Below are 27803 nucleotides of genomic sequence, written 5' to 3' on the forward strand. Positions count from 1 at the left end.
AATAGAGTTCCAAAGTTTAACAGATTTAGGACAAAGACTGCGCGTAGTTTAGCCCTACATCTGTCAATGGATTTTTCAAATACACGCCAAGACTTCTGTCACAAGGAAAGAAAGAAGAAAGTTGGAGGTGAATTGAAAGGTGCAGGGGTCTTGACACTGCGTAACGGAGATTTAAAATCCAAAAATGTCTTATAATAGATAGTTAATTAACTATAACAAAAATATAGTTAATGTAATTAATTGCTGATTGAAGCAGAAATTAACTATTTCTGGATCAGTCAGTCAGTTTGCATAATTTTCTCAAAGAAAAAAAAAATTAAATATAAGCTGGCAAAGATATAGTAAGACGGAATCTTGTGCTACTTGGAGCAGTCAAAGTTGTAGCGTCCAAAATCATGAATATCATTAGGCAGAGGTGAAATTAGCAGCTGCTACTTAAATTAACTAATCTAACTTTACATTAATTAACATGAAACTTGGTTACCCTTTTTCATCTTCCAGTTATCCTATCTTCTCATCCTTTCCATTAGGTATTGTAAAATTTAGTTATCTCCTTCAGAAAATAAGTCAACAGACAACCGTCTGCACTGCCAATGAAATTCATATTTGCGTTTTAATTATTTTAATGGAATTCTGGCAAAGGTATAGTAAGATGGAAATATTTTTTATATTATTGTATATTTATAAATAACATAGACCATTGTTGTGACAACTAACTGGTATATTGTATGTTTTTCTCCAGATAGTACTAGGGTCTGTAATATATCATAAATTACTATTCGCACGTGTAAATGAAAATGAGAGAATGCATCAGGTATAGATTTAAAAAAGAAAGTCGGATAAGTCAATATGGAATAAAATAAAATGACACATTTACACAAGTATAAGGAGATAAAATTAGTTTCATCAAATACCTCAGATGAAGATCTGCTGTAAAATAAAATCTGATATTTTTTAAAAGGAAAACTCTCGAACTTTGTTACAACGCAAAGTAGAAAGTTCTCATTTCGATTCTTAAAGCAGCACAGACATTCGTTTCGGGCATCATTAGCTTAATGTTTCTAAAAGCCGCAAATCCTTCAGTTAGATAACATTAAATGAGAACAGATGTAGAGAATGTTGCAGTTAAAACTTTCATCGAGGTCCAAATGAACGTGTAGGGCGATAGAGGGCTGAATTACCTATAACTCATTAGGGTTCTGTATGGCCCCTAATGAACCACTGAAAATAATCAGAGGAGTTGTTAGTCATTTAATAGCTGAAATTTCGGCGTATTTCACGTGCATTAATCATGCCACGTGTTCTAAATTAAGCAGATTAATCACTTCATTATCATATAATGAAGTAATTAATATCCAATACTGCACAATAATAACGGCTAATTAAAGATTTCGTACATTGCCCAAGAGCATCCAAATCGAGAGATCAATTCTTTCATCTGCAGAACAATTCCACGATAAATCTACGATCTCAGATAACGCATCCCCTTAATTTTATGGAAAAGAAGGGAATTAAGAGAACAAATTATCTGGCTGTTGATTAGTCAGTTAGTTGGCGTAATTTGTTCAAATCAAGTTCATTTTCAATTGCAAAAAAAGCTGAATTATTTCTCGGGTTTTCTTTGTTACATTAAAAATGAAACAATGGTTGTATAGTGCATCTGCATTGGCATTTGTTTTTTTTCACTCTGATGAAGAGGGTTTGTAAAAGACCTTGAAACCTCACTTATGAAATAAACATTGTTTAATTTTCTACGCAGCGTCTGATTCATTTCTTTTAACTGTTATTTAATCAGCTGCGTCCTGAGATTTAGAAACTACATAAGCGTTTTTTTTTTTTTTTTTTTTTTTTTTTTTTTTTGTTTTCTATCCAAAGTTGCTGATCGAGAACGAAGATATACAGCTGAAGAGTGACAACTCCATTAAATTTCGCCGGTAAATGGGGGGTTGGGAACTATCAAATCACCAAAAGTATCCACACTTGAACAATCGCGTATTTTAGATTTCAAAGTCACCTAATGAAAGCGTTTCCGAGATGAAAAACCGCGGCGCCATCTGTCATAAGTTTATGCTGTTCCGAACTTCAGAGCGAACACACGAAGAAAGATGCATTGATCGTAATCAATTCAGAACTGTCTAAAATATGGACACGGCGCACAATTCATGGGAAAGCAACGTACCTTGAGAGAATCTCGTTGGTTGTTCTCTGGCTGGCTCCTCTTTATTAAAAATTGCCTACAGATGATAGAAGAGTTTCATCCGAGTACGAAATGGGGAGGAACATTTTTAAAAAAAAGCATACATACGGAGGAAAAACGAATAAAAGAAGAGGAAAACAGTTGGCGATTGCGGTGGATGACTGAAAACCACTGCCATCTCTAAGAAAGTGGTTCCTCAACACCAATCTCGAGGTTGTCTTACTGTTAGAATGTCTTGAGAGTTGTTCTAATTTAATAAAAACTCTAAACTGTTCAGTTTACAGTTTTGAAAAATTTATTTAAAACAATGACAGTGATCTGCTGTATTTAATTTTACTCGTATGCGAATATTTTGGATTCCCTGTTTCAAGAATAATCAACATATCAGCATCCAACTGGGGGCGAAAATATTTCTCCCCAGGCAGAATTAACTTATCCTGGAGGGGGGGTGGGGATACAAAAATGTATACAGTATTCCTTATTTTATCCAAATTTAGAAAGCCAGCTTCAACTCATGAACATACAAAGATGCCTTCCATAGAGGGCATCTTCGTATTTTCTCACCGTGGTTGGCGGTGGTAAGGTTCAAGGCCACGAGCGCAGTATTATGCATCATCCTGATGCATAATACTGTGCTCCTGGCCTTACTTTTGTTATTATGGCCCTGTATAATAACAAATAAAACTACCTATATTTTCTGGAAGTTCAAAATAACCTCGTAAAATTTCATTGTCATAAATGACACTTCTGATTTTAGATTTGTAAGCAAATCGACTGGTATGGTCGCATGCCTTCATCGAGCTCTATAGAATCTTTTTCTCGGGTGATACGAATGAAAATTTGTATGCGCACGCGCATACAAAACTGCACATGCGCACGATTCAACTGTTGAAGTTGATAATTTCAGATAGCTAACAGCTTTCAATTTTTGCACGCGCGTACACATTAATTGCATGTGTATTTAATGCGTTATTTCATTAACTGCGTTTATGTTTATCACATAAATGCACGCGCATGAAATACATACAGAAAAAAATTCACATCCGCATAAATGCGCACGCGCATACATAAATACCGTGCAATATGCGCACAGTTTAACTGTTGATGTTCATAGTTGACAATTTCCGATAGCTGACAGCTTTCAATTTCTGTATGCGCATACATACTGTACTTGTTCATCGTTACTTTTGTTTTAGCCATATTCATCTTTAGTCCGAAATAGTTCCTAATCTGCATAACTGATTAAGATTTTCCTCTGATTCTTTACGATCGTGGCTTATGATAACAATGTCAACTGCAAATCGTAAATGGTTTAGGTACTCCCCATTCACGTTGACTCCTTTTTGTGACCAGTTTAATCTCCTGAAAGGAGATTAAACTGGTCACAAAAACGTTACCAAACTGGTCACAAAAAGGAGATAAACTGGTCACAAAAAGGAGATTAAACTGGTCGTTACCAGTTTAATCTCCTTTCAGGAGATTAAACTGGTAACGACCAGTTTAATCTCCTGAAAGGAGATTAAACTGGTCGCAAAAAGGGCAGCAGTAAACAAGTTCTGGGATATTGTGTCTCCTTGTCCCTTTCTCAATTTGCTACTGTCTTTCTCTTGTGTAATAAAGGATGTAACGTTCTCATATAATTTCTTGAAAATCAATGTATAGGATGCCTTGTCTTTCCAGTGCCCGAAACATTGCCTTATGCTATATGAAATCAAATGCCAGGCATAATGGCGTTTATAAACCACTGTTTAGGGTGCTTACAGTAGAAGGGCCTTTCTATGGATACATAGAAAGTAGTTTACAACGACTTCTCGATATGTGGGACAAGTAGTTGGATAGGTTTTACGGGTACCACTAAGTTGAAGATGGTAATCTCTTTAGCTCTTAATTCGTGCTTGGCAACATTTGCCTAAATTGCTTGAAGGCCACAGATGCGAACAAACCGTATCTTAGTTAAGTCTCTTGTAATCCATTCGTTGTATGGAAATTTTTTTTAGTTCTATGGAAACTATTTTAAATATAATCACCAAAGGAAATTCGCTATAAAGAAGTTCGTTAAACAGAGGTCAGACTATACTTATTTATTGTTTTACCAATTGTCGAAAAAAGGCGCGTTACCAAAGGAGAAAATCTGCTGATGCCAAAGACTTCAGCGCCTATAAAAAGGCAAGGGCTCTCTTCTTAAGACAGAAAAGATTTGCCTACAATCAACTTGCCCTGGATAAGCTTAAAAGATCTAAAAGACTCCAAAAACAGAGCCACAAATCACTTTGAACGAAGAAATTTTTAGGAAATATTTCTTCCTTCATAGTGATTTGCTTTTTTAATGAAAGAATGGACTGAGCTCACTTTTCAACAAACTGATCACAACTCCTTGTTACACTTTTTGGCCCTCCTTGCAAACTTCCAATATCACTCCTAACCATAACCCGAAGCCATCTGATGAAGATCGTTAAAACACTATCATTGAAAGCTGTAGTGGGCCACGACCGGTTTCCTCTGTTTCTAATAAAAATCTGTTCAACATATATTATAGACCTTCTAGTCCATATTTTCAATAAAATCCTAGAAAGTGAAAAGATCCCAAAGATCTGGAACACCTACTTTGTCCGTCTAGTCCCTAAATGCAGAGACCCCAAGCAGTCACAAGATTTCAGGCCTACTGCCATTAGCTGTGGGTTCCTTAAATTATTTGAGAAAGCAATTCGATTCCGTGATTAAGGGGAGATCTACTAAGAGCAACCTCCTGGACACCCTAATCAGAATCCAGAAAGCTAACTTGATTTCATTTTCTTTTATATAAAAGCGACTTATGACAAAGTAGACATAACAGCAGTGCTGTAGTCGTAGAATTAGCAGAAGGTATACTCTATGAATGTTACCAAAAGCAGAGAGTCCACGCTGCATATCAGTCTTGTTAAGTTGATCATAGAAGTTGATCTTGGTCTGATTATCAGCAGTAATTCTTCATGCATTAAGAATCTGCAGATAAAGAAACCACTGGGTGGCAGCTTTCAGAGTGTACTGATGTGGGATTTACTTAAAAATGTAACTACCATCAGGGGAAAAGAGAATTGTTTTTGCTTTTGGAAATGTGACAACAGTTGTCTCAGACAGTTTTTAAAAATCTGTACAGTAGAACCAACTGCAAATGCTAAATGGAAATCATTCAAGAAATTAATCATAGAAGCTAGGCTTTTGATACCAACAAAGGTTCAACGATTAGCCTTAATGGGAGTCTTATGAGACTCGTGGCAGAGAATAAAAATGCATGGGATACACACAAATTATCAGGGGACGCAGAAGCCTATGGTAGATATAAGGTAGTCTGCAATCAAGTCACAAAGAAGGTTAGGCAAGCGAAGGTTTGTTTGTTTGTTTGTTTGTTATTTGGTTTTTAGGAGCATTAGCAACTAAGGGTTAGGCAAGCGAAGGCAGATTAAGAGAAACAGAACAGACTTCTTTACTTATATAAACTGTAGAAGGAAGGGGATGAATCAAATTGGTCTAGTTGACATCGATGGTGTGACTGTTGATGATCCTGCACAAACGGAATGAGTATTTTGCATCTTCATCCACGCGGGAGAATTCTGTAGGGAAGTGGAGGCCAGAAGCTTATCAAACTCTGGCAGGGAGCTAAATTTTGTAATAACTGAGAGCAAAGTGGAGGAGAAATTGTTGAAGTTAAACATCAGCAAGGCACCTGGGTTTGATGGGATCTATCCAATTATATTAAGGGAAGCAGTGAAGGAAGTAAGCAAACCCTAAGCCATAATTATGAGAGCATCCTTGGATTCAGGGGAGGTTCCCGCGGTCTCCAGATTTGCGAATATAGCCCTAGATCACAAAGGATGACACGAGTAATTACAGACCGGTGAGTTTAACTTCTGTTCTTTCACGGACAATGAGAGAATCACTGGTTAAAGAAGTAATGCAGGATCATCTAGACAACACTACAGTTATACTTCAGACTCAGCGGGGATTGTTACGGGAACATCTTGTCTGACTGATTAGATTGGATACTAAGATGTGGTCACAAAGGAACTCGATGCAAAAAATAATTTTGATATCATTTGTTTGGATTTCAGGAAAGCTTTTAATACTGTTGCACATAAAAGACTGCTGTACAAATTGGAGCAGTATGGCATTAAGGGCAAATTGCTGCTATGGATAAAGGGATGGTTGAGTGGGAGACGGCAGAGTGGTAATCAATAGACACTGCTCTTCGTGTATTAATGTTATTAGTGGAGTCCCACACGGTTCGGTGTTGGGACCATTGTTGTTTTCTGTATTTATAAATGATATTGACGATGGTATATCAGCGTAATGTCCAAGTTTGCAGACGATACAAAGGTTGGCAGGGTTGTTAAGGACACTATTGACAGTACGCTGCTGCAACAGGATCTAGAAAAGTTAGGCAGATGGGCTGAGAAGTGGCAACTGGAGTTTAGCATTGATAAATGCAAAGTACTGCAAATGGGTAGAAGTAATCCCTGAGACACCTACCAACTGTGTAGTACTCCACTCAGGATAGCGGAAAAAGAAAAAGACCTTGGAGTAATTGTGCAGTCAGATATGAAGATCTCTGACCTGCAGACAGGTAGCTCATGGTATAGTTTGTGAATGACATACAGGGATTTTGCTAGAAGGGATAAGGAGGTGATTATCACATTGTATAAGGCAGCGGTCAAGCCACATGTTGAGGCCTCGCCAGGATGTAGAACTGCTGGAACAAGTAAAGGGAAAAGTAGCAAGATTGGTGTGGGGAAGAAAGGGGGTGCTCTTACCAAGAACGGCTTCAGTTCTGCAAATTGCAGCGTCTAGGCACCTGCGAAGTGATCTGATTGTAGTATGAATTATTTAAGGCTTGGAGTGATTGAGCAAGCTCAATGCTGATTAAATTCTACGCATATGAGAGGGCGTAAATTCAAATTGGGGAAGGCTGGCGGCAAAATAGATGTGCGGAGGTTTTCCTCTAGCTAACGTGTGGTTAATTACTGGAACAAACTTCCATCTGTTGTTGTGGAAGTTGATAGCCTAAATAAATTCAAGGAAGAACTGGACAAACTTTTGAAACAAATGGATGGGTGAAATGAGGGGCGATTTTTTTGGCTTATGCTGTATATGCTTGCTTTCTTGCATCATATGCCTCTACTAATGCAAAGCATTTCTTTCGCAGATTGCATTCTGAATAAGTGAGTTGAAATTGCTCAGGCGTCCAGCTCCATTAGCCAGAAGATTTTTTAAACAAGACATGAGATAAATTTTTAGAAAGACTGGCAGCATTATAAAATAGATGTAGGGTTTTAGTGTTCAATCCCCAGTCTTGTCTGGTAATTTGGAGCAGCATTGCGGTAAAACTCCTAACTTTGACGGACAGATGTTGAATATGTGCAGTAAAGGAAAAGCGGTCGTCGATGATGACTCCTAAAAATTTGGTGCTTCGGACAAGTGGAAGTGATTTCTTGTCAAGTTTTACAACTGGTGGTCTGTCCTAGGCTAATTTGTGTTTAAAAATCATGATCTTCGATATGCCAATAAAGTACTATTTGAACCAAGTTCAAATAGTACTTTATTGGCATATCGAAGTACTATTTGAACCAAGTAATAAAGTACTATTTGAACCAAGTTCAAATAGTACTTTATTGGCATAGAGTTCTAAATCAGATCTTGAGTTTCCATTCATCAAAATCATAAGGTCATCTGCATACACAAGTTGTTGCACATTTTGAGATTCAGTCGTCCTAAGCAGCCAATCATCAAGAACTAGGTTCCAAATCAAGGGATCCAAAATTGATCCTTGGGGGCAACAACGGGAGACAGATCTGTGAATCTTCGTGCTTTTAGTGATGACGGTGCGATCAACAAAGTAGTTTCTAACTAGTTTATAAAGCTGAAGAGAGCAATGATTGGAACGGAGTCTGCTGAGGGCACTCTCCCACCATAAAGTATCAAAAGTGCCCTTAAAAGCGATAAAGGTCCCATAACGTACTTGGAAGTGGAGCTATCAATAAGGTGGTGAAGTTCCAATAAGGCGTCTTCGCATCCAATCCCTTGCCTAAGACCGTATTGAAGAGAAGATGTGAAGCTTGTATCTTCCTGCAGTGTGGTAATTTTATTAGCGATTAGTCTCTCTAACACTTTTCCCAGGTGAGAGAGCAAGGCTATGGGGCGGTAGGATCTGGCATTGTTTAGTGGCTTACCAGGTTTATGTAAAATCTTAAGAATGGCATGTTTCCATGGTTTGGGAAACGTTCCAGTATTTAAGCAGTTGTTGAATAATTTAAGTAGAACTTTGGGCCTTAGGTCATAAAAATGTTTGATAAATATATTGTCAATCAGGTCATCGCCAGGACATTTGTTTGATTGAATTTTATTCAAGATTGAAGTAAGTTCCTCTGCAGTGAATGGACTTTTTCTTCTAAAGGTAGGCATTTTTGGTTTAAATCTCGAATAGATAGATGATACGAGGTGTCAATAGTGAGATCATCATTAGGCAGCAGTTGGTCCAAGATGGCATTTATGGAGCTTGTTAATGTAAGAGTTTCCATACTGTTGGAGGTAATGGAGTTAAAAATGTCACGCAGAATCATTTTATTTTTAGAAATTTTATAAATGACACCCCAAGGATTATTATTCCCAGATGTACGGACAAAATTGTGCCTGGGTTGCAATTTGCTTTCATAAATCAATTTTACCTATTTTCTTTTGAGAGTTTTGTATTCTTCGTGTAATCTGTTAACTTCTTCTTGAGGCCAAGTACGCCGTTTACGCTGAAAATTGCTTCTGGCTTTGTGTACAAGTTTCCAAGTAGAAGAAGTTTCATTATTCCACCAAGGTGTGCAGTTAGTTTTTAGCTTCTTTTTATGCGTAGATTTCTGAATTGCAGTAATGATAATGGGGGAAAGGGGGGGGAGAGAGAGAGAGAGAGAGGCCAGCACTGACTTTTAGATATTATGCTCTATCAACTTCAGTACAAGTCCATAAACCAACGACGCCTCCGTAGCCAGGTGTGAAGGAGCAGCAGTGCGTAGCACACGCTTCTTGATTAGACCGGGATTCGAACCCGTCACCACCAAATACGGAAGATGCGGAAAGGTCAGGGAATGACCACCGCATTTCCTGGAGCAATATGGCCTTAGTTGCTAATGCTCCTAAAAACCAAACAAAACAAAAAAAACCATAAACCAACCAGGATGACCAAAACACTTCACCGTACTGATAAGATAGTTTTCACGTGGTTCATTGAAGATTTTGCAAATCCAATCCTAGCCCAGGTACCAAATTAAAATCCACAGATCATTCTGCTTTCCTGGAACGCTATAAAAATACCCGAATCAGCAGACTTAAATCCTTCTTCAGTGATGGAGAAAGGATTACCTTGCTAAATGATGCCCCAATGTGGTTGGTAATAAAGAGTATATCAACGTCTTTCTCCAAAAGAACAGAAGCTGTTTTTAGAAGAATACTTAACGTAATCCAGAGTGGTAGAAGCAATTTTAAAAGAAATACCTTTTTTGTTTATAACTAAGTTATTGGTTACAAAAAAAAGAGAATTTGTTTCAAATCTGAAATCTTATTTGATGATTTAGAGTTGTTTATGTTCATACTTTTTTTCCACTCTTATTGAGGGATTATTTTGTGCGCTACTTTCTCCTAGTGACAAGACTTCTAACTTCCTTTACTGGAAACTAGAACACCAGTAGTCTTGTGACCTTGTATTACGCACTACGGGTCACTAAGCGCTTTCCGGTTTGTTTCTGTTTCATAGAGAAATGAAGTCTGGAATCAGTCGCTACGTGTCAAGAGATGACTGACACGTAAAAAAAAATCGTTCTTTTTTTTCAAATCCTGGAAACTTTGAACGGTTTATTAGGCAGAATCCAAATTAGACTTAATATACATGTTAAACAACATTACCCTGTAAGAATAATTCATTCTTACTATTAAACCCCTCGCCAGGGAAGCCAAAGTTGCATTATAGTCTTTAAGAGAATTCTCATGTTGCATGGTGGGTCTTTGTGCTTTGAGGGGAGTCGCTCCAAAGATAGGTAAAGAGGTGATAAACTGTTGAAAAGAATTATAAATATGAAAGTGCTATAGATAATAATAAGGAGAACAATAATAAATAGAGGTATATTAAAAGGTCTTCATATCAAATCATTAATATTATCTTTGTGGAAAACCCGATTTCGCACGATTGACTGAACATGTTGAATGCGCAGCTGATTGAGTAATAAACGTGTTAATTTTGGAGTATGAAAGCCGTATTTGCACTTTTATCAGTATCGATCGTTGCAGCGATCAGCTACCGCCGAATTTCGAAGTAGGTTTTGCTGTGTCTTTTATAGGGCATAAATCACAGATGTAGTAGGAACAAGTCAGCGTAGTTATGAGTTAAATCATTTATTTTGGTCGCATTTAGGGAGAATTTAACTTTTATCATAGTTCACTCGCCGTTAGCCAACACTAAGTGACGAACGATTTCGGAAACTTAGAGGATTGGCAATAAATCAGTCGCCGTATTACTGAAAATCTGTAATTTAATCTTCATGTAAGTAAAGTTTCAACTTTCACATTCAGTTATTAGTTCCATAAATCTCTTTGAGCGGCAGATATATTGTCCTTTCCTTGCTCACAGTGAAAGGCGAGGGCCTTTATGGGCCCGTATTTCGAGTTAAAATTCTGCGAGTGCTTCTAGTCGTATTGGTAAGAAGTCGGGAGAGAGAAAGATAAGTAAAAGATGGAAGATGAGGCTGTAATATTGATTGAAACGTGTTAAACCATTCCAGGACATTTAAACGGAGTTGTGTTATTTTAGCTCTTAGGGCTCGATACTCCAAGTGTTCATTTTTTATAAAATATTTCGTCACTTATGGGCACGTTAACTGCTCCCGGAGGCGAAGGCAACATTTGGTGAAATTTCTCGTGCGAATAGCTGGTATTATATGCAAAGTTTAATTGGAAAGAAACCCTTTTTGCTTGGAGCAGGGGGTGGCCATACAAGGTTTCACTTTTTTAGCCTTTTTTAAAATTTAAGTTAAATAAACGAATATATTTTTGTTTATACTCCGCGATGACATAGAATCAAAGGAGAATCAAAAAATGACATAGAATCAAATTATTTTCATTGTTAGGACCTACAGGGACATTTAGATCGATATGTAATTCTGAAAGATACACAACACGATTTGGTTAGAATCTGGTTAGCCATTTTGGCACAATTACTCACGACGTGGTGTAGAAAATAATTATTTCGACAGTTTATTTGGATTTCATCAAAGCATTTGACTCAATCCCACACGAGAGGTTACTGGATAAACTGGAACATGTTGGTATCACGGGCAAGGTCTAAGATGGCAGTAGGGTTGCCATTAATGATTACTCTTCAGATTACGCTGACGTTAGAAGTGCACTCCCTGCAAAGATCTTTCCTGGGACCAATGTTGTTTTTGATTTTCTTAAACGATATCAAAGAAGAGATACAGGGTACGATGTGAAGATTTAGAGAGTCGTTAATGATCGTGCCAAGCAGCACTACTTCAGGATGACTTAAACAGGCTTCAAGAATGGTCAGAAAGGGGACAGCATTTATTTTAATACAGCAGTCTCATACAGTACTTGGGAACAGTAACCCCAAAGTAACTTATACACTTCGTAGGGTTGAATTAAAAACAGGAAGTTATGATACGGAAGCTATGAGGTTCCCTGAGCAGTATAAACAGGCTGCCGGGTAATCCCATGGTTTTAGTCGCCGATGCACCTAAAATCCAATAACAACATCATCTTCCTACTCTTGCACAATTAATCCTTCTTCGTTTTGAGTTCTTGTGACATTACGTTACATCAATGTACCGTTCATAAACCAATTCACAGTACCCATCTTACATAATGCTACGTAAGTATTAATTAATCACGTATTTCTCACCTAGCATTCATTCTCCAGAACTTTAAACTTTAATTATGCATTAGTAGACGTACTGCACTCAAAACAGTACAAACCAAGTTATCCACTATTCAACGTTGTTTTCTCCTTAGCCTACTTCACGTTTGCCGAACAGTATCAACTCCAGCTCTACAACTCTTGCGGGCACTATACCACTTGAACTGCATGTTGTGTTTAGAGGGCTTTGCTTTTACATCCGCAGAGGCATTTCTACGGAATTTCTGTTACCCCTCAGGCTGATCCCAAAACTGAACGAACCCGATGCTGGAATTTGTTAGTGAACACTGGCAGAATAGATGGAATTCTACCGAAAAAGGAGCTATTACCAAAAATTTCGTTCTCGACGAAACTGCATTACTTTCATCATCCACCAGAAAATGGTTTTCACCCTCACTTTTTACCTCCTACATACTAACTGGACATGGTTCGCTTAACGCTCTACCAATTCAGTCTCCTGTCGATGTGGGCTACCGGAAGATTCTCCATTTACGAGGACCTAAAATTGGCTCTTAAGGCAACAGTACCAAACTTGTGTCCGGGAGGTAAGAAGATACTCATTTCTGTCAATAATTTCCAGGCCCTTCAAACCTTCTGAAATGCTGCTTTTAATCGCAGGAAGGCTTTCAACCTCAATGTTAATTCAAGCAATGAAAACAGTTTGATTGCTTGAATTTTTATATAAATTTTCATTTTTATATAAATGAAAATACAACGCTGCCTCGTCCTGATCCAATTTTGACGACATACACAAAATTGTATATGTCGTCAAAATTGTGGTTTTCAAGAACACGCAAAGGTTTTAACAGATGCTGCACTTTTCTGACTCATCCGTTATCAAGACTGTCTGCAACTAAATCCTTCCTCTGCTCAGTGATACCATTATCGATCAGTGACTTCAGATTCCACTCCAAATTAACAGAATTATATCTAGAACTTCTTATTTTTATTTGGTTTTTAGGAGCATTAGCGACTAAGGCCATATTTCTCGGGGATATGCGGTGGTCATTCCCTGACCTTTCCGCATCCTCCGTATTTGGTGGTCACGAGCTCGAACCCCGGTCTAATCAAGAAGCGTGTGCTACGCACTGCTGCTCCTGCCCACGGAGGAGCATTCTAGAACTTGTTCCTGCTGATCTTGTTTGAATGACATTACCACTTCTGTTTGATAGTACACCTTTTCTCTTTGTGGACTACTTTGGGCAGCACTGCATAAAGACGTGGGCAAAGAAGGCGGAGCTGAACTTTCGTTCATGTTCCGTCCTACATAAGATACTATACATGTCTACATGTCCCTTTCCCCTCGGATTGAGAAGAGTTAATCCACCACTAATGTGGTATGCAGAGATCGGAAAGATCACGTGGTCAATTATGCATTTCACAGCCCTTCACTAGAGTACATCAAGGTGCAAAATTTTTATATGAATGGCGACTCTTTCTTCTTAAGAAAAATCACTATAAAATCATATTTGGTAGTCATATCAAATCAAATCGTATAAATACAAATCATAATTGGTGTCTAAATTTTATCTTAGCAGTTAAGTTTTATCGTTCACAATAAAATTTCTTCCTAAATAATGAGACAAGGCACACAAAATTGAGATAGACTATTAAACAATGAGAATCCACGCCTGTACATCGTGACCACACCTCATCGATCAACTGGGGTGTTCCCCAATACACAATTGTGACCTTATCTGTGGATCACAGGAAACCATTTACGTCTGTATCTTGACGAGTTACGCACGAAATTTACCATTCTCTTGGGTGCAGACATAAATTCAATAAACACCAAAATCTAATATAATGGGCGCCACTTATTGCAATCATATTACACGTAAGGGGTACAGTCACTCTTTCTTTCTGCTGTTTTCCAGCTGTCTAATGTTCATTTTTGAATAATAAAGTATGTTTCATCAGTGTTGAAAATTACAGTCGGAACTAAATTCTTCCATTTTCCACCCATTTTTGTTCTTCTGTATCCAAGTCCTATTTTTTTCTATTTTTTCTATTTCAATATTGGTTTGTGGTCTTTCAATTCTTTTAAAGATTATAAAAGCAGTTTGTAACAATCTCTTCATCTGGATTATGCTATGGTAACTTCAGCGCCACGTATTGTGCGAACTACATTTCATATAGTAAATAATTTGACAAATCTTTTATGTCAAATCAGGAACATCGTTTCGGCCTCATCCTGCTATCTTTAATTAATCCCTTCTGGAAATTATGACATATAAAAGATTGAGGTCTCGTTAGAGCCACCGTAATTTCCGTACCTATTAATCTTACTACTAGAAATTAAAGTTACTTGGAGGCTTTGTTTTCCAATGAAAAGGCTCACAGTCCGATGAACACGTCTTTTCTAAATTGACGCATTAAGTTAGGGAACGTTCTCGAGAAAGTTATCCAACATTTTCTACTGAAAAGAAAATGGGTTGCCCACAAACATTGTATACAACGTAAACTTTAAAGGTGAAAAGTAATTGAAGGAACGTATTATAGTCTCTGTGTGCGTCAATGTGACTGAAACGGGAAAGAGCAGTTACTTGACGTCAAGAAGTAATCCAAGATATTTCAAAAACATAAACACACGTTCTAGGTGTGTGTGGCTCTAGCGATCAATAGGACGCTGGGCACTGCCAGACTGATTGACAAAGCATCAGATACGCTTTTTTGTCTGGTTCCACATTGTGTCAGAGAGTGCTTTTTGGAAAATACAATTCTTTGGAACAAGATAGCTTTATTAAAAACGCGACTTATAGGAACCCCGAAGAAATACAAATTAATTTGGGCCAAAGAAAGACAATTTGATACAGTGTCAAATTCTTACCTCACTTAAGATATTAAAATTTCCTATATAGCCAAACAATGATTATGAGAGACTAAACCATCTAAATAATATCCTCGTGTTTCTTCTTCCCTAATATTCAACCATAGTCCAAGAAACGCAGCGCGTTAACTATCTATCGATAGTTATTACAAAACAGACTTTCGTAGTTTAATTTTAACACCACTAAGCAGTTTGAAGCCACCCACAGGTCTGCTAAGGACGCTTAATTCATGGAGAAATGAAAGGAAGATTAATGTTTATTTTCCCGTTAATTCCAGCATGATTTTCCTCCCTTCTCAAAGTAAAGATTTTAATTACATCACGTGAAAACATTTATCACTCTACGGGGAACATGCACCAATAAGAAACCATTGAATGGGCCAATTACTAGTAAAACAAGCTAATTTAGACAAATAATTAATTAGTCGCCTTCACATGGTTTCAGCTGTAATGGTGACCTCAAAGCACGAGCCTAATTAACGAAGGCCTAGGAACTGAGAATGTCGTGAAACAAACGAGTGAGTGATATATATAATATTAGACCCACAGGCCAAGAAATTATGCCTGTAATAGGATTGACTAATCTGTGCGCGTGATTTACTAACGAGAAATAACGTTTACATCCGTAAAGCAACAGAGAAGTACTCGCTTTAAAGATAACAGAGACCGGAAATCTCGCAACTAAGGGAAACCATAAATATTTCTCACCAATGTGAACATAAATTACCTTTATAACCAAACCTTTATGTTGAAAGAATATTCGACCGTCCAATATAGGGTTAGCCACTACCTACAGACCAGGAACACCACCTGCCGATTACAAATGTCAACTCGACTTAAATTATTACATAATTCACTAAAATGCAGATATAACAAAGATAACCTTTAATGCGGCCTGACTGAATAATTTTAAATATATTTAAGGTTTAACGTGTTTTTAATTGTATTTTCCGAATGCTTAAAATGTGTTTTAGAACTTGCTTCTAATGCGCAGTATAAGTTAAGGATTAGAAGCTTCGGTGTCAAATGTTTGTAATTGCAATCTGTTTAATTTAAGTTAAGGATTACAAGCTTTTGTGTCAAATACTTGAACGAAATCTTACTTACTGACACATATAGGAATCGGGTTGTTCCACTGATTACGTACACAAGTGGCGAACCGTTTCCCTACAAGATCGAATCCGCCATTGCAAGTGAATTTGGCAATCCTCCCTCGGGATCTGATCTTGACTTTGCCGTTTTTCAGAGAATTTCGTATCCATGGGCAGCGAATTCGTTGGCCTGAAAGACAAAGTATAAACACGTTTATATTCTTTCACTTTTTTTTTTTTTTTTTTTTGCTTTCAGTATATTAATTAATTAAAAAAGGATTAAAATAAATTTGTATGCAATAATCATGCAGAAGAGTTTAAGAAATTTGTTTTTTTGGATAAGTGCCAAGATAAATGAGATCATGAAGTGTCACACCTTTAGATATTCAGCTACGTATCCGCTACCTGAAAAGGAAGAAAGACGTTGGCTGTAGTACGGATCAATAGCTGCCACACTAAGAACACCACACAGATGACTTCTGAATAGATTCAACGTCCACACGAAAAGAGTCACATCCTCCTTGGCTCTACACTTTATAGCCCAAAAATTATGATAAAGGTCGCAAGATGTCAAAGTCATGACGACTCAACTCGTACTTGACCTCACTTTGCCCTCTCTTGAAAGATGTGTCAATGGAGAAAACCTCACCAGGTACTAAGAAGCATCTCTCCCCTGCGATTTATATCTCACAAGACTGCATATATGCCTATCAGGTCGCTTCCGCTCCAGACAGATACTCAGGCTACTCGAAGTACTGGCACCCGTTTCTTCCGGTTTACGGCAGACTGGTTCTGGGTGTCTTGCAGCAACTGTAACTTACTCCCTGACTCCACTAACCCTTCATTAACCCACGCCCCCAACTTCCTTACCCGCTTATTCTACCGCTCGAAATGCTGTTGATTCTTTCCCCCCTTCCCCCCGTATGTTCAGCTGTTAATACAGTCGAAGCTCTTTATAATTGCCCTCTTTTTAACGTCCCTGCACGTTATAACGACCAGTGTGGTAAGTCCCGGCAGATTTCAAAAAAACGTTCTCACAAACTAAAATGTTTTAAAAATTAAGGCTGAATATTGAAGATTGCAAGTCTTCGGAATTTTTTTTTTCCGTCGTACCTCCGGAACGAAATTTGGTTATTCTGAACAAAATCAATGCCCTGATTATGAAAATATCAATCTTTTACTTCTGTCACGTCTACATCAAAATATATACGCATTTTTTAAATTCCTTGTTTTATACAATATCAGCATACGTGGTTGTAATTATTACGCACAATATATGTTACTTAAACATGTTTCCCACTCAATGATTTCCTTTTATACTCCAGATTTCTTTCCCGTTTAATGAACCAACAGTAATCTCCCAGCGATCCTGGTATCGTTTTTCCATTGCAGATACGTCCTGATGGAAGCGCTCTCCTTGTTCATCATTGACATCTGCTAATTTTTCAGGAAAGAAATTCAGATGGGAATGAAGGAAATGCATTTTCAATGACATTCGGCACCCCATATTTTTGTAACATTTCAGCAAGTTTGTCACTAGTCTCTCATAGTTCTCTTCTTTTCTCTTTCCGAGGAATCCGTGTACCACAGCCTTGAAAGATCTCCATGCAGCCAGTTCAACACATTCAGGTTTCTTTGAAATCCTTAATCTTTTAGGAGCTTTCTTATTTGAGGACCTATGAAAATTCCTTCCTTCAGCTTTGCACGAGATAAATTTGGAAACATTTTCAGTAAATATGCGAATCCTTTGCTTTTTTTATCCAGTGCCTTAGTGAAATTCTTAATCAGTCCAAGTTTGATGTGTAAAGGGGGAAGAAAAACCTTTTGTGGATCAACCAATGGAACATACTTTACATTGCTTTTGCCGGAAATATATTTATCTCTCTTATCCCAGTGTTGTACGACCGTGTTTGGCTGTTGCACAACTATCCCACAAACAGAGAAAACAACAAGCAGTACAATCACTTTGAGATCACCACAAATATTCCAACCATAGGCATTGTAACGTATAGCAGCAAGAATCTGGGACATACTGTCGTAAGTTTCTTTCAGGCCAACATCATGATCAAGAGGAATTGATGGCAAAGTATTTCCATTATGAAGCATTACTGCTTTCAAACTTAGCTTTGACGCATCAATGAACAATCGCCATTCAGAGATATTGTAATCAATGTTCAGTTTGCGCATAAGACCAACGACGTCTTTGAAGACACACGTGTTGTTTTCTTGAAAACTCTTCATTTCGCTTACGGTATATTGTAATTTTTGACGAGTAAGTTCCACTGTTGTAGTCTGGATCCGAGTGATTCAGCCTTCTCTTTGGGTAAGCCCAAGTCTCTGATGAAGTCGCTTAATTCTTCTTGTTCAATGTAGTGTGGGGCCTTTTCTTTTTCTGGCTCGTAGTCCAAATCATGTGAAGTACATGGTTCCGCGACATCTGGTAAAACGATTTCTTCTGTACCTTCATCACTACTTCCAATACCCCAAGATTTTGGTGGCAAAGGTACTGGCAGTTCTTTACCGTGTGGCACTGGCCTAATTGTTGCCGATGGGATATTTGATGCAGTTCTTGCTCTTTATGGAAATACTTTTTATTTTTGTCATGCAGAAATAGCATTCGTCGAAATGATTCTTGGGTTCGCGCCACACCATAGGGACGGCAAAAGATAATGCTCTCAGCTTGCCATATAACCACAGCCTTAAGTTCGTTTTACAAGTAATACAATATATATGTGGAGCCCAATTTTTTTCTTGGTCACCGATCTTGCAGCCGAAGTACAATGAATATGCAACTTTTGTGACATTGTATATTTTCTTCCTCTGAGTTTTTGGGGGTTAAGTGTCCACAAACGTAACAGAGGTTGTCTGGGTGATTGACGCAAGTTCTGTGTCTTGTCTTCTCCATTTTAACAATGCATTAACTTAAAAACAGTAAAAGCAATTGGTAAATTTGGACAGAAGGTGGATTCTTGTAGCGTAGTTTATCATACACTCTATATTGAACAGTTGAATGGTGTAATAAAATTAATAAAAATATTGTACTTGTCCGGAAAAGTGCATCAAAATCAAAATATTGCAAGAACAGTGATGCACTTGCTTAACTTTTAGCCCAATAAACAAAACCAACCAAAATAAGTTTAAAAATTGTATTATAAAACAGTAATGATATCTTTGTACTGAATCCAATTATCTATCTATATCTTAAAACTGAGACGTGATAGGAAATTTTTATGATTGATTTTATATTCTATACATAAAACTTGACCAGAAACAACCATTGATTTGCTGGAGGTAAAAATCATGTTGGGCAGTGTTATTTTAAAGTCTGAAACCAATTTCCCAGACTACAGTTAAGCCTTGTTACATATCTAAATTGTAAATTATGTGAAAGTATGTACAAACATATACTACTGTATACAGTAACTAGCGTGCATTCATAATTTACAATTTATTCTTAATACACCGTACAATAAATACACAAAACGTACAATGTTATGTTCAAACTTCACTAATTGAACCCAATCTGGACGTTGCCGAACAGTTTAACCCTTCAAAGGACTGTGCAAAATTGTCAGGGATATCGGAGATATGGTGTCACTCAGACAACCAATGCTGAATTGAATATGCGGAGTACAATGTGTACAAAAAGGTCCGGAGGGGGGGGGATATGCTCTTAGCAAAGAAGCACATAAAAACTAAGAAGGTGCATCCAGTAGTATGGGTGTCCACCGCAACGTGGAATCAGTTTGGTATGACATAAGTACTGGGAAAACGAAAAGGAGAGTAGGAATGTTATGAGACTAATGACTATGATCAGTATAACGAATAATTGTACAGAGAAATAGAGTGGGCCAGAAAATCAGTATATGTCTTATAATGGGAGATTTTAACTTTCCAGATATTGATAAACTTGTAGGTTGGTCAGTCAGACACAAACAAGGCTCTTCTTCTGGATTTCCTGGATGACTGTTTTTTACAGCAGTATGTTAGAGAGGCAAAAAAAGAGAGAGCAATACTCTTCATCTTATTACAGCAGCGATTCTTCATGCATTAAGAATTTTCAGGTAAAATGACCACTAAATCGCATATCAGCACACTTGAGTCAACTCAGACACTATTAAATTCCGCGCAGTGGGACCATCTGTTGATGTTACCAACACAAATTTAAATGGGAAGCATTCAGGGAAGTAATCGTAGATACTGTAAGGTTTTCATACCAAATAAGAAATACTGAACAAGGTGACAACCTAAACGGATGTCACTTGTGGCAGAGAAGAAAAATGCATCGGATGCATATAAATTATCAAGTGATACAGAAGTCTATGGTAGATGTAAATTATGTGTAATCAAGTCACAAAGGAGTTAAGGATAACAAAAATCTTTGCTTTTGTGGATAACAAAAATCTTTGCTTAGAACGCTTTCCTTGGAAAGAGTTCCAAGAAAAGCAAAGATTTTCTTAGTCCAATCCATTCAAAGTTTTGCCTTGGTAAAAGGACAATCCATTCAAGCTTTGAATCGATTGTCCAGAACTTAGCTTGGCTTTAATACTATCTATTTTCGAAGGATTTTTCTGTGTTTGGGTCAAGGTAACTAAGGCGTCATTGTATTTAATGTTCATGTTTTGCTGGTTGAAAAGCATAGTCCCGGAAGGAAATAAAACCTACAGTAAAGGAACACAAAAAAAAAATTGTACCTTATACAGCGAGATTTTGTTTGTTTTGAATTTGCTTCTAGGACTCTAATGCACTGGAATGTATATATAGGCTGTATATTTGTATATACACTCAGTAATCACTGAATTATGACCACCCCATCCCTAATGAACTATGAACTCGCAGTATAAAAAGCCGAAAAGGTTCATATGCTAGAGCAGTGGAAATTTGCATCTCGTTGTACAAGTCAAAGTGATCAAGTAGCAGTTATTGGGAACTTATTAAAGATATCACGGAGTTTCAAGTGAGCATGATTGTGGGAGCTCGTGCGTCGGTTGCTTTCGTAGCGGAAACGGCACATCTTGTAGGTTTCTCACGGCCCACTGTGCTTAAGACGCACAAAGAATGATGTCGAATGGGTCAAACCACCTCCCACTGACAGAACTGTAGAGGATTCCGCAAGGAGAATGTTTGCGGTGAGCGAAGGGTGCGGCGCATCGTACGGGCTCGACAGCGGGTCACTGTGTGACAGTTAACACAATATGGGGAATGCAAGCACAATATCCTCCCAAATGACGATGGCCACACACTGAGACATATGGGGGTTCGACATCAGATGACCGAAGAGCAGACGTCACATGACAGCAGATGACCATCTCCTCACCGCTGATCGTGGCGAATGCTGTGGTGTCAACAACACGCTGGTTGGGCACTGAAGGACTGGAAACGACCGTGCTGGTCGGATGAATCCAAAAAGCTGGTGCAAAATGCCGACGGATGCCTTCGTGTGTGGCGCAAGCAACCCATCGTGCATGGTGCCCACTATCCAGGCAGGTGGCTGTGGTTGCTTAATATGGGGCACTTTTTGCTGCCAAGAACTAGGACCCCTGGTGCGTATGAATTAACGTTTCGCCGGTGAGGTCAACCGGCAGCTCCTAAGAGACCATGGCACCCTGCCATGCTGCATTTTTTCCTGAACAGAAAAGGGATCTTCCAAGACGATAATGCGTCGTGTCGTCGGACCGCACTGTGCACAAGTGGTTCAGAGAACACAGAGAAGACATCACCCATCTTGATTGGCCTTCAAATTCACCTGACCTCAATCTAATTGAACGTCTGCGGGATGTTTTGGTACGGGAAGTGAGGCGTATAGACACGGAACCGTCATATATTGCAACACTGTAAGAAGCCTTGCAGGCAGGATGGTCATAAATGGCCCTGCAGGTCTTCATAAATTTAGAGGCTACGCGAATAGCGGCTGTTATGCGTGCAAATGGTGACCCAACACGATATTAGGTAGGTGATTATAATTCAGTAATCATTCAGTGTATAGACTAATGGTGTCTCTCAATTGTGAGTATTCGATGATCAGTTTGCTATTTTCGGAATGAAAAATTTCAGTTTCTGACTAAAAAATCACGTCAAAACAGAATTCGACCCCAAACCTTTATCCGCACGGTGTGGAAGGAGAGTGATTGTAACCACTGTTTGATTCGCGAGGGCTGTGCAGTGAAATTAAGCGTGTAGGCTATTTTAAACTGCCTTGAAGCAAGCTGAACAAGAATCACTGCATTAGTTAAATGCGCAGATGGGAGAAATCCCTGGTGCCGTTTGACACGAATACACTTTACACTTACACTAGTTAAATAGCTAACCTAAAATTAATACTAAAAAAATCCTACACAGAATCAAGAAAACCCCGAGACCTATCGACTGATCGCACTGCTTCCAGTGGCTAGCAAGCTGTTTGAAAGATTGCTCCATAAAAGAATAACACATCACAATGAAACAGCAGGCCTCCAAGCGGCAAACCAGTATGGCTTCAGACCGGGAACCTCAACTGTGGATGCACTGGGGAACCTGCTCAAGATAGTGCAGGACTGCAGACAAAAGTACTTGCTGCTCGTCTCTGTTGATTTTGTCGAGGCGTTTGATTCACTTAGCCACTATATAATATATAATGGCTAAGCGCCCTGGCGAGGCTGAGGGAGGCCCGAGTGTCAATCAACTTGTATAAAGTCATCGAAAGTTATCTAATCCAAAGACGAGTGGAGATAAATGTGTCAAAAGGGTTTTCTCCCTCTCCTACAAGGACACTAACACAACAGGATGGAGGGCATACTTGCCTTTCCCCAGTCTCTGTTCACCTAGAGAGAACATAACTGTCTAAAAGGGGCTCTAAGAACTTTACATGACATTTATGCTGGGATTCTTTTGTCTGGCCGCCTTTTAAAGTTGAACTCCACTCAACTTTCATCCTCACATTGCTGTTCAGATGACATAAGGGTGATTAATTATTTATACTAGAGAGGATCCGCAATGCCTCACTCTTTGTTCTTAGCATAAATCCTCAGATATCTGTTGTGATTACCTTTATTGTCAAGCAGAGTCCTACCTGCCATGCTTGAAACAACTGTTACACAGATTCACTTCATACTGATCTGAAGAGTGGTCTTTTAGACCAACCTTTTTTTTTTCTTGATTATGTAGCCCATTTGTGCACAAAGGTATGCACACTGAAGTAGCAAGTAAAACAGCCTTATTCCACGTCTTCGATTTGAATATCACTTACATAATATGAACAGAATAATTGCCCACCCTGAAATCTGTATACAGCTATCCACAGCATAAAATCTGAGATAAAGTTGACAAGCGCTCATAACTCGCAGCCAGGTCAACACTTGCCAAAAATATATTTAAAATATATTTAAAGATAAAGGGTAAATTTGTAACCCAGATTCTAAACAGCTGATTGGATCTCATTAGAACGGTTTAGAATGGGTGCTTCTAATTTGGTCGGCCCACCTTGTTCCAAATGGCAGATCGAAATACAGAATATTCTAGGAGCTTCACATGCGTTAAAATTTGATTTGATTTGAATTGGAATTATAAACCTAAACACTATTGGAAGGAATCCCAGATACACAGTGCCTGATTATTGGACATTCTTCAGTTGGCTCTTCACGATCTTAAACACCCTAAGTATGCTATAAGTTGGCTCTTATTCTTCAGTTGGCTCTTCACGATCTTAAACACCCTAAGTATGCTATAAGTTGGCTCTTATTCTTCAGTTGGCTCTTCACGATCTTAAACACCCTAAGTATGCTATAAATGGGGTATATTCATATACACCCCATTTATAGGCAAGAAATACTGGTGCACAATACGTATAAAAAGTTACTTAGTCCTATACCTTTAACAACCTCAAACCAACCTGAAGAAACCACGAAAGAATCGACCAAACAATAAAAAAATTAAATATTATTATTAATACTGCATTTAAGTTTTAAATTAAAAGAAATTATGTATTATATCGATAATTGCTATCAATTTCGTGTATTGAGAAATAGCTTATAAAACATGTTAATTTAAGAATTGTATATTGACAACAAAACACCAATTTGAAATTCGTATATAAAATTTCTGCCTACACGCTTGCGTGGACTGTATGTTATATGGCTGCGACAATCTTTTGATATAAATATACCAAGTTAAAGGAAGTGGATGGAAGGTTTAAGTTTTCGTTTCAGAAAACGCGACATTTCTGAGTCACCTTTTAATGGTAGGAGCAACTGAAAGTTGATAACTCTTCTAACCATGGAAGATAAATTAGACAGTATACCATTCATTGATTATATGTACTGTTTTTATCTTAAAATAATACTTAAGTAACAGGAGATAGAGCTAACAGTTAATGAGGAATAGAGTTTAATTCAATCTTTGATTTTAAGAACCAGCAATCAACTGATTGCTGGTTCTTAAAATCTGAGACATCTGAGTTCGTGGATGAAAAATATATGAAAATATATTTGGATGCATAAGACGGGTGTGTGAAAATCATTTACTGGGTAATTCAGTTATCTCTATAGTATGGATCCTAAACAGGAAAAGGAGGACAAAAATACCACAAATAATGATACCTAAATGTATTCTCCTTACCTGGCAAGTCAATATTCATTATAGTATCGATATCACTCTCAGATAGGGCAATTCGTAAATGATGAAAAGACAAAAAGAGGGTGATAAAGATGAACGAGTCTATCCAGTGTTCCATTTCGGGCGTAACTACACTAATAAACACCACTTTTTTTTTTTAAAACGTATTAATTTTTTTTCCAGCACGCGCTCTTACAGGCTTCCTTTACTAGGATAAGCCATTTCAGAAAACGGAATGAAGCGGAACTTACATTTTGGCGGGCAGCGTTGGCCGGACTTCCTTCCGGAAAATCCGCTGTAAGTGGCGTATACCTTCGCCTAAGAAATGATTGGCCAAGTGGGAGAAGAAACCTTGTTGATCAGTGCAGTGGAAAAAACCTTTTTCGGGATGTGACATCGTAGAAATAAAATCTTTCGCCTTCGAGAAAATATTCTGTACCTCGAAACACCTCAATCAACACACAAACACCTGTGACAGGTCTTTTCATACTGGCAATACAATTTCAGCGACAAACAGGATATTGCATTTCATACGAGCCAATTAACTTTTGTTTCTTTTCTATTGCAATATATTTTGCTTTATTGAAGACAGGTTGTACACGCTAAGAGGGAATACTGAATTCCCAATAAAATTAAACACACTATTATTGTTAATTAATATAAAACAATTCAGTAAATATTTTCCAAATCAAGGGAGAGATTATATGACCTAATCTAACTCCAATTTTTTGGACACCTTTGTAAATTTAATTAATTTCTTTAATATTAAGTGATGAAATGTTTTAACGTGCTATTTCGTGTTTAAATATATCTTGTAGAAACACTTTAAAAGTATTTTTATTATTTTCTTCATAAGATTTAAATAAAACTAATTATTTTTCTTCTTTAGACGAACGTCGAAAAATCGTGTTGTGTCAATATGGATGAAAAGCGAAAATTTATTTGAAGAGAAAGTCAGATTTACAAATAAGAAGTTATGGAACTAAAAGGAATGAACGAATAAATGTCGAAAAGAAAACTAATTTCAGAAATTAAAAAATATTCAAAGAAGTATCTTTCTTAACATTTTTTGCACCGTATTTAACGTGCAAAAATTTTCACATATAATTACAAGGTAGAACGTGTTATGGTTCGAAAATTAAATAAATTTTAATCATATAAATCAAAGTAGATAAAGAATATGGCAAAAAAATGTGGAAAAAAACTATGGCTAATCAATGAAATTTTTAAATCGTTTTAGTATTTAAAATATGTGAAAAAATCGCGTGCAAATTAATTTTTAAATAATTTTGTTATTATATTTTCTTAATAAATGGTGCTGATTTATCAGCAGTATAGAATTAAAATATTGGCGTAAGCTTAAATTTAATTAGAATTTTATCAGGTAGTTCCTGATAAAATTGAGACGAATATTATATATAAAACACTTCTGACGAAATTTCAGAGCTCTATGGGGCAATACTTGTCACATTAAAAGTCCACACTGCACTCTTGGATATAGCAGCCGTCTACATCCCTCCTATCCCTAATCTAGAATTGATAAATAATTTGGTAGTAGATTGGCTTCTGCAGCCATGTTAATAGGCTGCAGCCATGCTCCATCTCTCATATCAACGACCAACCCACAAGAGGTGAAAATAGACTAAACCTGATTCTTTCTTCTGGTAAATGTCTAATTGATGTACCGCTAGGAGCGTGTTTTCTATCCGATCACAGTCCAGTCGCTATCCTCATAATGCTGTCCTATATTGACTTCAATGTTAAGGACAAATGCAAGAGCCAACTTGTGAGTTCGCCAGCCTTTCTGGACCAGAATAAATGCTTAAATGCCGTTATCATAATGAGCATGGAATTGCCTACTCACATGTGACGCCTTGTTCGCAACATTTCTCTTAAATCAACATTTCTCTTGGATCAACTCTGTGGCAGAATTTGCGGCTTCAAACTTGTAAGGATCTCATCAAGATCGATAGCCTAACTGTCCTGTTTAAACCAAAGCAAACTCTGCACAGAAAATGGAAACTGTCAAATTATACAAAAAACAGAATTAACCACTCAAGGGCTAGAGCAACATTTAAAAGGGGAAAATCTAAAGCAGTCAACCGCTACATGAAAGATACTCTTGACAAGGGAAAGCTACCCCGATGCTGGCATAAGAATGACACACATCAGCGAATTGACAGTGAAGCTTGGATGGACCACATCAGTAAATTCTCCAACATACGTTATCAGTCGCAACTCGTAGAGTTTGAGCCAGTTAAGATAGTTGATAATGAGCTGGAGTCTGTTATTATCAAAAAAGAAGAGCTGATACAGAGTATTTACTCCCTCGGGGGCACCAATTCCTATGCCAAAAATTAAACCCTAACCTCATGGAGCACTATAAGGCAATATCGACTGCATCTTCACTCTTGAAAATACTGGAGAAGGCTCTACTACCAAAGTTGACGGATCAGATCCTGACCAGTCAGCCTCAACAAATACAGTACATCATGCAATATCTAATAGATCAACAATTACGAACCTCCTTACAAAGCAAACCGCGATACTGAACGCTTTCCAAGCCGGAAATGAAGTTGCAATAATATATGCCGATATAAAGGCCGCCTTCGATAGTCTGAATGTACACGCCCTACTGCATCTGCTTCAACCCGCCTTCTAAATAAAAGGAAACTTGCTGAAGTTCTTGCAGTTACTACTAACTTGTCGTTCGATTTATTTTCATACAGACAGTCAGATCCTCCAACGACCAGTCACCTTGTGGAACTCCAATGCAGGAGTTCCACACCGTGGCATCTTATCCGGACTCCTCTTTACCACAATAATGATCCCGTTCTGCGAGGGCAGGTACAATGTATACACGTACGCAGATGACATTAAGATTTTAACGACCATCCAACCGTTCTTGTCTAATAGTGCATTGTGCGACCAGATCAATCATAAGCTTATGGAGTTATTCGTGTACTTAGATAAATTTGGCCTGGCCACAGAAGACTGTAATGATGGTGTACTCTTTGAAAAAATAACCTACTGTCATACATTCAAAACTAAATGGGATGCCTATCCCAATTGTCAGAACTCATAGAGATCTGGGAATAATAATTGAAAATTATTCTTAACTTAAGTCACGTCGCATATTGACTTGCTTTTAAA

General features: G+C 37.8%; 1 protein-coding gene across 1 annotated transcript in view; it reads right to left on the bottom strand.

The window, feature by feature from the left end:
* Positions 1–24858, bottom strand: part of LOC150075020 (uncharacterized) — a 198511-nt gene extending 173653 nt beyond the window's left edge. The window contains exons 1-2 of the mRNA XM_090388314.1: positions 24654–24858; positions 16078–16251 (exon numbers count right to left, since the gene is read on the bottom strand). Coding sequence (XP_090244440.1) covers positions 16078–16251; positions 24654–24768 — 289 coding nt within the window. The 5' untranslated portion in view covers positions 24769–24858. The remainder of the gene's footprint in view (positions 1–16077; positions 16252–24653) is intronic.
* Between the last annotated feature and the right edge of the window lie 2945 nt (positions 24859–27803).

This window comes from Mastigoproctus giganteus, chromosome 14 (genome assembly GCF_048544385.1).
Source record: "Mastigoproctus giganteus isolate SK-2022 chromosome 14, ASM4854438v1, whole genome shotgun sequence".
Classification (NCBI taxonomy): domain Eukaryota; kingdom Metazoa; phylum Arthropoda; class Arachnida; order Uropygi; family Thelyphonidae; genus Mastigoproctus; species Mastigoproctus giganteus.